The 8,955-nt window shown below is 39.9% G+C and overlaps 2 protein-coding genes across 3 annotated transcripts; both read right to left on the reverse strand.

The window, feature by feature from the left end:
- Positions 1-501: 501 nt before the first annotated feature.
- Positions 502-3,430, reverse strand: LOC103435684 (U3 small nucleolar RNA-associated protein 18 homolog). Of its 2 annotated transcripts, XM_008374086.4 has the most exons (3): positions 3,268-3,430; positions 2,906-3,118; positions 502-2,423 (listed from the first exon to the last, which is right to left on the reverse strand). In XM_008374086.4, exon 3 carries the CDS (start codon positions 2,392-2,394, stop codon positions 709-711), a length of 1,686 nt encoding a protein of 561 aa, XP_008372308.2. In that variant the 5' UTR covers positions 2,395-2,423; positions 2,906-3,118; positions 3,268-3,430; the 3' UTR covers positions 502-708. The 2 variants fall into 2 exon arrangements, with proteins under 2 accessions (XP_008372308.2, XP_070677234.1); XM_070821133.1 differs by lacking the exon at positions 3,268-3,430 and having other exon boundaries at positions 502-2,642; positions 2,906-2,978.
- A 1,082-nt stretch (positions 3,431-4,512) lies between these two features.
- Positions 4,513-6,732, reverse strand: LOC103435683 (phospholipase A1-Igamma1, chloroplastic-like). The gene is made up of 2 exons (XM_008374085.4): positions 5,319-6,732; positions 4,513-4,944 (listed from the first exon to the last, which is right to left on the reverse strand). The coding sequence occupies exons 1-2, from the start codon at positions 6,605-6,607 to the stop codon at positions 4,695-4,697; spliced, it is 1,539 nt and encodes a 512-aa protein (XP_008372307.2). The 5' UTR covers positions 6,608-6,732; the 3' UTR covers positions 4,513-4,694.
- Positions 6,733-8,955: the final 2,223 nt, after the last annotated feature.

The following is an 8,955-nucleotide window of genomic DNA, read 5'->3' on the forward strand; positions in this document are numbered from 1 at the left end:
TAACATTAGGGGAGGAAAAGTTCGGCTAAACCACATAATAGACAACCTAATTTTGTATCGAATTCACCATTAACAAGATTCAAACATAAGACCTCTCACTTTTAAGCGAAGAGGAATACCACCAAACCGTAGTACTGAGTGACAAATGTCTACTTATACCTAAGAAAAATACATACTTGAATTCGGATACATAAATTATAAAATAGAATTACATGTAAATTGAGGTCCGGACCCTTTTTTTTTCCTTCTGATCCTTCGATAAAAAGATTCATTCTCTTCATAAAAAATAGGAGGTAGAACCAAAAAAGAAATTCATATAATGAGTATTCATCCAAGTATCCAACAAGTCTTTTACAATTTATTGAAAAAATAAATGCAAAATAAAAATTATTTATTTAATGTCTAACTAGTTTTCTTATAAATAAATGCATTATTTCACTTTGACTCGGAATATATGTGTGCACAAATTTCTGACAGAGATAAAAAAAAACAACTACGATGGGCATAGAAATGATTCAAAATTTTCAATTAAAGTTTGGTGCAACACATTCGAAGTTCGAACAGAAATAAACGGTCAAAAACTGCAAAACATTTCTGCATTGATACAGCGGATGATACAATCAGATTGTCGTTGAACGGGCAACGAATCTTCTGAAACGAAGGAAACAAGATCCTGGTGACCATATACTGGCTTTCTTAGCATTCCTTCTATGCGTGATGGTAGTGATGCAACTTGTACAACAACACTTTTCCAGCAGCATTTCCCACAGCCATGAAACCTCCACCGGGACTGAAATCCAAACAGCGGGGATAATGTATGGACCTTCTCGGCGGAGGCCAGTTGGAGAAAACAGTAAATGATGGAACATGTATCAACTTCAAGCTATCCTTCTTCATGCTCGAACAAATGGCCAGTATTTGAGCATCGCCATTGAACTTGAGAAAGTCTACTTTCGTTGTAAGATTCTCGATGGTCTTGATGGGTTTTCTCTTTCCCCCCAAAAACTCCTCTCTATTGTAAATGTTGACAATCCCGCTGTCTGAACCAGCAGCAAACAATGTTCCGGTTGGAGATGTACAGAGAGATGTACCATTTATGCAACCTTCATCAACAGCCTTATGGATGCAAGCTCCAGTTCTCAGATCCCAGTGGTAGACCTGTCCATCTCCGCCGGAGCTCAACAGTTGTTTCCCATCATTGGTAAAAGCTAAAGAACGAACAGTTCCATTCATCTTCAGTGTTTGGATCAATTCCTTCGTTTTTGAGGACACCAACAGGATATAGCCTTCATTGCCCACACAGGCAATTGTACTAGAATCAGGGGAAACTTCAAAACATTCCAAGCTTTTCTCCTCTCTACCAACCAGGGGACCAATTTTATCTACTTTTGCCTTCACTAAATCAAAGCTGTAAAAGAAGTTCCTCCTTCCAGCAATAATAACCTGCGACCCATCAGGCAAAAAAGACGCCTTTCGAATGGGACAGTCATCAAGGAAGATGCTTTCTATTTTAGTATTTCGCTTGCCATCAATTTGAAAAAACCTAAGCCTTCTATCCAACCCAGCAGCAAGAAGTAACTGCCCGTTTCTATGGAACTGCACTGAGTTTATCGGTCCATTTGAAGGTTCCTCTGCATTTGCATTTAGAAGTGCTGAATATTGAAGAAGTCCAGGTAATAACTTTGAACTGCTCTTCACAACAAGATCCTCATTCGTTCGAAGGAGATCATCAACAGTGTCTACACCTTTGTAGCCACGGGCCACTGCTACCTGATTCTGTTCATCGGATGATTCATCATCAGAATAAATACTCTCCCGCAACTGTCGATCAAGTTGAGCCCATTCTGTGCCTGGGTTCAGCTTAGCGTGCTGAGCCCTCAATCTCGACACATAATCTGAACCCGAAATCAAACTCTCCTCCTCCTCCTTCCTCAGCTTCCTTAACCTATTAACTTTAGCAATATTTATTTTGGCCTTCTCCTCTTCCTCGTCCACCCACACAGGTTTCCTTTCCTGAGTCTCCTCTTCTGATAACTCTCCATCCTCTTCATCAACCGAACGCACACCATTGGCAGAACGGTCCACAAAGAACAAATCCGCTCCATCTCCGACCTCCTCCTCATCCTCCTTCCCAAACTCAAGTGGGGAATTAATGGCGCCAAACAATGAGTCCTCCAGCTGCTCCTTTTCTTTTTGTTCCACCACCAATTTCTCATCATCTTCCTTACGCGCTTTCTTTCTTTTCTTCGTCCTCATAATATCCAAACCCATCGCTTCTCCATCCCCATTGTCTTCATCTCCTTGCAGAAACAAAGGCTCGTCAGCGCCATCATCATCCCTTTTAGCCTTGTTGGCTTTAAAACCGGAAGGAACATTCTGCGATATTAAACTCATCTTTTCGCAACAACAATTCGTCTCTGATTCTGCAAATTCAGTGAAACCCGGGTCACGTAATCTAATAGTAACAGCCAAAACAGCTTCCAAAACGTTCGCTGAGGTAATACAATTCGTACTATGAATGACCAAACTATTCAAAATCTCATCTTGGCAACCAGGACAAGTTCCGAAACTACGATTTTTTATACGAGCAATATTGGGGGAGCAGAGTTCGAACAGAGCTTCGGGTGCAGGATTACAAAACCCTTGCCCCAAAATTATTTTTATCAGCAAACTCCTCCAAGTTGTAAGCAAATAAACTCAAAAAATACATAAAAACCCAGAAAATCTATGCATATCAACAGTCAAATTGAAAAATTGCAAAAGGAAATACAAACAAAGCTTAAGAAATTAAACAAAAACAAAATAAAATAAAATGAAAAAAAAAGCCAAAAATAAGGAAAAAATAAATTTAATTTCAGCCAGAAACGGAACCGAGAACAAACACCCAATAAGAAAAACAATTTACCACGATGATGAAGTCTTTTGGAAGACGGTGAGCTTCGGCGGCGCGGAACGGCAGAGAGCACCGGTTGCAGAGAACAGAGCTAAGCTTTCGAGTGAAACGAGAGACAAGGGTTTTGGGGGGGGGGGGGGGGGGGCGGCGTTGGGTTTGGAGTTGGAGGCAAGGGCCTCAGCTAGTAGGAATTTGGGCTTTATACTTGTAGCTTCAACTTTTGGCCTACCAAAAAATCGTTAAATCATCATATAGTAATACCAATTCACTTGTATCATAATAAGTAAATTTATGGGTAAATTACATAATATCTCCTCAGATTTGAGGTCTATTACAACTTCATACAACATATTTAAAATATTTCACTTTCATACCTCATATACTATTTTATTTCAAAATAATACTTTCGTTACATCTTCCTTCAATTGATCCGTTAAGCGCTGACGTGGCTGCCACATTTGTGCTACGTGGCAAAAATAATAATTTTTTGATTAAAAACAAAAAAACCCTGAATCTTCTTAAAAATTAAAAAAAAAAACTTAGAAAACGCATAACCCACCCTCAAACCTCTCCCCACCCCTCTTCTCCCTCCCAATCCTCCCAACCACCTCCCTCTCCTCCACCCTCTTCACCTCCCCTCCCATCCAAAAATCCACCCCACCCCACCTTCCCCGAGCCCTTTCTCCTCTTCACCCTCACCCATTTTCCCCTCACACCCGCACCTACCCTCTCTTCGCACCCACCCTCTTCCCTCATCTACACACCCCATTCCTTAAATCCACACTCATTCCTCCCATTTTCACCTCACGAATCCGGTGATGGCGGCGTAGACGGGATCTGGGTTTTTTTTTTTTCCTGGGTTAAAGGTAGGGATCGGGGAAGAAGATGAATATGGGGGGAGAAGAGAGGGGAGGAGGAGGGGGGAAGACAAACTGAATGGGTTTTTTTTTTTCCTGGGTTGTAGGGGGAAGAAGATGAAGATGGGGGAGAAGAGAAGAGGAGGAAGGGGAGGGAGGTGCATCTGCGTGGGTCATGGGGGGGATAAGGTTTTTGGGTTTGGGGGTTGCGGGTAGGTGTGTTTCAGCTTTTGTTTTTGGTTTTTTTTATTTAGAAGATTCAGGTTTTAAAAAAAAAGTTAAAACTTTTTTTTTTTGCCACATGGTACAAATGTGGTAGGCACATCAACGCTTAACGGATTAATGGATGGAAAATGTAACGGATGTATTATTTTGAAATAAAATAGTAGGTGATGTATGAAAGTGAAATGTTTTAAAGATGTTGTAATAGGTTGTAGTATACCTCAAACCTGATGAAGTATTACGTAATTTACCCTAAATTTATTTATGATCTATATCCTAAGCCTGTGAATTGTGATAGCATAACTCTTTTTTCTTTTTATAAAAGCGGTATTGGAATTGGAAAATAGGGGCATTTAAAATGAAATTGAGGATGCATGGATAATTGCTCTTGATGACTCTCAAATCCTTTGCATAGTTTCTTGCTTCGTAAGCTACTTGAAATATAGGACTCGTTTGAAAGTTTTTTAAAATGACTGAAACTGCTTTTGTAGTACTCATCATTATAGTAACAAAATATTGAAATGATATCGAGAACACTACTACAGCAATGGTTCTTTTTTCTTTTGAGATTATTATTGACGAAATGGTATGTAAATAGATATTTCGTGCACCGTAACAGCACTCTTACGTTTTATTACATTTTTTCGCTAAAAACCAAACATTAACAATCTTCATATAAACCCTACTATACAGATGAAGAAGATCGGATTACTAATTGCTAATTAATGGTCAGACGCAAGGCCTAATTGCTTGACAAGGTGGTGTATGTCTTCGGGGTGATGATCGTCGTCGAGTTTCGGGCGTTCGGGCTGGATCCAACGGCCGTCCTTGCTCCTCACCATGCCCTTGTTCTCGTCCTGCCTCCAGTAAGGTGGAACCAAGTAATGATCTTTCAGAAAATCACAGGCTTTGTTCACTAATGCTGGGTCTCTTCCGCTGGCTAGCACAAATCTGTGCCCTTTTCCATGGTACCTGCATGAAAAATTACGTAATCAAATTAACAACAGTTAATTAATTAAATGAGTGTTGATTAATCATTGTTTATGGCATGCACTAAACACAGTCAACAAAGAACAGCTATTCACATGGTGGATACTTATTGTTTTCTCCTCGTCGTCGTGATTTTCACACTGTCGTTTTCTCTGTTTGCGCTCTTCTGCTTGTTTTTATCGCAATTATTCATGTAATTTTCACACCGTTGTTTTCTCCACTCATATCTTCTAATTTTATTTTGTAGGTGGTCCTAATAAGTCCGAAGAGCAATGTAAATTTGTAATTTGCCTAAATCGTCAACCAGAAGATATAATATGTTCACATTATATCATTGTTGATCAATTTTTACTAACCCGTCGAGCAAATGCAAGTGAGCCTCCAAATTATGCGCGCCAACGGGGTCATTGGTTGGCTTCAAAAAGGGCGAGTTTTTGTGATCCAACTCGAGTTGCACCCCGACGTGCGTGTAGCTCCACGGCAAGCCCTCGACCAACTTCATAACCATCGGCGCCACGTGTTCGTTAAAGAACAGCCCGGGCGACTTAGGGACCACATCGTGAACGTTCACCACTCTCAACACCTTAATCCCCAGCGACTCGAGCCGCTCCTTAAACCGAACGTTCCCGACCCGAGGACCCGCAAACGACAATACGGATACGGGCACGCCACGCCCGTCTGACGTAACGTTCAAACCCGTTTCCGTTATATCGTACGCGCTCAAAATTGCCAACGCGCTCCCGAGGCTGTGCCCGGTAATCGTGATGCTCAGTTCCTCGTCCGAGTATTTCTCAACCAACCGCTTCATCTCTGTTAAAATCTGCTCCCTCGCCGAGTATTGACAAAATCGGCACGCCTCGTCTTTATCGGTGTAAAGGTCCAGAAACCCGGATTCGACTTTCACGGTGGGATCCGGGCAAGGTATCCGGTTCGAGGAAACCGGCTTTAGAAAGTCCATTAAGTCCACGATCCATTCGAGGCGGGTGACGGTGCCCCGCCATGCGATGCTGATGTCGCGGCGGCCCAAGCGGGCTGTCGTCTCGTCGTCTGAAACGGCGACGTATCCGATCCAGTTGGCGTTTTTGCTCCAGACTTTCGGCCAGCGTGACTTCTTGAAGAAGTTGGGGAGGTTGATGTTGGACGTGGCGTAGATGTAGCGCGAGACGTGGTAGCCGTGGTGGGCCATGCCGAGGGACTCGAAGAAGTCGCGGCGCGTGAAGCGGCAGCTGCCGCAGTACTTGGAGAAGGGGTCGAAGTCGAAGGCGTCGTAGCAGGCCTGGGCCATCTCGCCGTAGCGGATGAGCTCCGATCGGAGGAGCGGGTCCATCGGGTCGAGTAACCCGACCCAGTCGTCTTGGCCGTGGAGTTCCCGCCAAGTATCGGATAAACGACGCTCGTTTTCGTGAGTGGTACTGTTGCTGTCGGTCTTCCGTTCATTTTGGTTCTGGGCTCTTTCTTTTTCGAGCTCGGCGATGATGGAGGTGAAGGAGTCGGTGGCTTTTGAGTGGAGGACTCTGGGGGCGACGGTGGAGATCGAAAGGGTGAGTTTTGATGGGTTTGAGCTTCCAAAGGGGTGTGCTTTGTGGGCTGATAAGTTGAGTTTCGAGAAGGGAAGAACTGTACTGGATAAAGAAATGGCCGCCATTAGAGACAATGATTAAAGAGGTGGTGAGCAACTCAGTGCTGAATGACGCAGAGAGCAAATGTTTTTGTATGTAAAAGCCAGTGGAGTTTTTAAACTTCAGAAGTTAACAGAAAATGATTGCTAATTGCTACTAGGGTTAGCATTATATTTGTCAAGGGCAAGTAGGTGTTTTCTTTATGAATATTTTACTACCATGTGATTCACGAGGAGGGTCAATCTTGATTGGGCGTCAAAGCCCTCGCTGACAAGTAACCAGATATATCTTCACGTTTCTAAGAAAATCTTTGGCTTGGTGGGAAAAGTTGGAAATCATTTGATCCATTTCCATGGAGAAAAAGGAATTGGATTCTCTCCGGGGTAATAGGGGTCCTACTGACTGGACAACATGAACAGTTAGATTTTGATTCAACGGTTATAATTATTATAATTTTAGAATGACCTCTCTTTTTGTAACCTGATCCAACGGCCCATGTTATCCGGTAGGATCCGGAGGCATTGCCTTGAAGAGGATCCAATTCCAGAGAAAAATACATGTTTCCTTATGAGTAATGATATTCATGTCATGTTTTTGTATCATATTTTTATACCATCTTAGATGACATTTGATATGGACAGCCACATCATTTGAATTAATCAGATTTTTTAATTTAGTTCATTAGTTAATAAACTAATAATTAAAAAAAACTAGTTAATTAAATAATAATTGTAGTATACAAGAAGTCTTTCTCCTTCATTTCCTTGGGTTTTGCAAATTTTTCAAATGATGTGACTGTCTACATTAAATGCCACATAACATAGTATAGAAATATAATATTAAAATATAGTATGAATAACATTACTTTTTCTTGATTACTTTACGCAAAAGTCAATCATCACCAACACCTTAATTCGTATTCATTACTCGGTAGAATTGAAGTTGAATGCACAATTAATGGTTTTTTTTTTTTTTATAAAAACGATCAGCGAGTGTTTCATCATGCATTTCAACCTTTCATGGCCATCATCATGTGATTTATCAGAGCCTGAAATCAAACTTAGAACATACCGTATCAAATGAAGTCAAAAACTCGTCCCAACCACTAGGCATCCTGTGGTGGTTCACTATTAATGTTAATTGATTGTTAACAATTGATACTTTGTTAACATATCATTTGTGTACTTTGAATCTCAGCTGGTTTGACAGGGTTTCAGCTAGTAGTGTTTCAATTTATTTTGGATTTTAATTATTTTTAATGATATAGTATTGTATATTAGGGTTTCAATTTTAGCTGCCCTCATTGTAGTTGTTTAGTTAGCATGAAAATGAAATTAGAGTTGAAAGATGTTAGCGGAAGGGATGCTCCATGTATAAGAAATTAAGAAATTTCTAACAGCATTTTAAATAATGGTGACGCCTTGCACATATCCATTTTTACTTCTTAAGCATTTCTTTCAACTTTCGACAGTCAGTAATAACTCTCTCTCACTTAACAACTATAATAGAGTTGCACTCTAAATACTTCTTGTATTATTGCAAAAAGCTGTGCTATGTAATTACACATAGCTACATAGCTAGCTAGGTCCAAAGTCCAGCACATGTCTTCCTGTAATTTTATCTCTGTCTTTTTTTTCCCAAAATTCATGTTATTTTCTTTAGATTAGTGAGATTTATTATTACAGTCTAGGAATATTTCTCTTCACTTAGAATAAAGAAATCATACATTTAAATCTTATAGATGGCGAATTCGATATTAAATTGAGTTGCTCGTTGTATGACTTAGCCGAATTTCTTTAAAAATATTAATATACTAATAAAAAAATACGCTTAAGTTGGACGAATCTTGGAGATATAGAAAATAAATCACCTCGTATCTGTATTTAACTATGCATACACATATATAAGATACTTCGTATCAATCTATGTATTTTTTATGCCAACGAAATCCAGGCATCTAAAATCTGCAAGAACCAGACCTAACTTTGAACCGTGGCAAATGTTGAATCAATTTCTTTGGAAGAAAACATGTTGGATCAATTTCTCCGACTTTTCATCGCTTGTCCATATCATATCATATCATCAACACTGCACTCTTATTTATTTGTTTATTTATTATATATTATTCAATAGGAAAAATGAGCACTAACTTCTAGTGACGCATTGTATGTGACGCCCTCATAATAGAAAGAAAAGAGTAGTTATCTTGACCAGTTGATAACCACTTAAACTACTAGTCATCACGTTGGTAGATAGATTTTTAGAAAAAACTTCATTTTAATCTTTAATAAATATGATTTTTAGACTAAAATCATAAGTAAGATCAAAATCTTATTTTAATTTATTGACACATTAATTATCTCATTTATTAATT

Source organism: Malus domestica, chromosome 05 (assembly GCF_042453785.1).
Source record: "Malus domestica chromosome 05, GDT2T_hap1".
NCBI classification, from domain to species: Eukaryota; Viridiplantae; Streptophyta; class Magnoliopsida; order Rosales; family Rosaceae; genus Malus; species Malus domestica.

Coding starts and splice junctions, on each gene's coding strand:
- LOC103435684 (XM_008374086.4), bottom strand. CDS start 2,394: ATGAGTTTAATATCGCAGAATGTTCCTTCCGGTTTTAAAGCCAACAAG.
- LOC103435683 (XM_008374085.4), bottom strand. CDS start 6,607: ATGGCGGCCATTTCTTTATCCAGTACAGTTCTTCCCTTCTCGAAACTC. Junction 4,945..5,318: donor CACTTGCATTTGCTCGACGG/GTTAGTAAAAAT, acceptor TTTTTCATGCAG/GTACCATGGAAAAGGGCACA.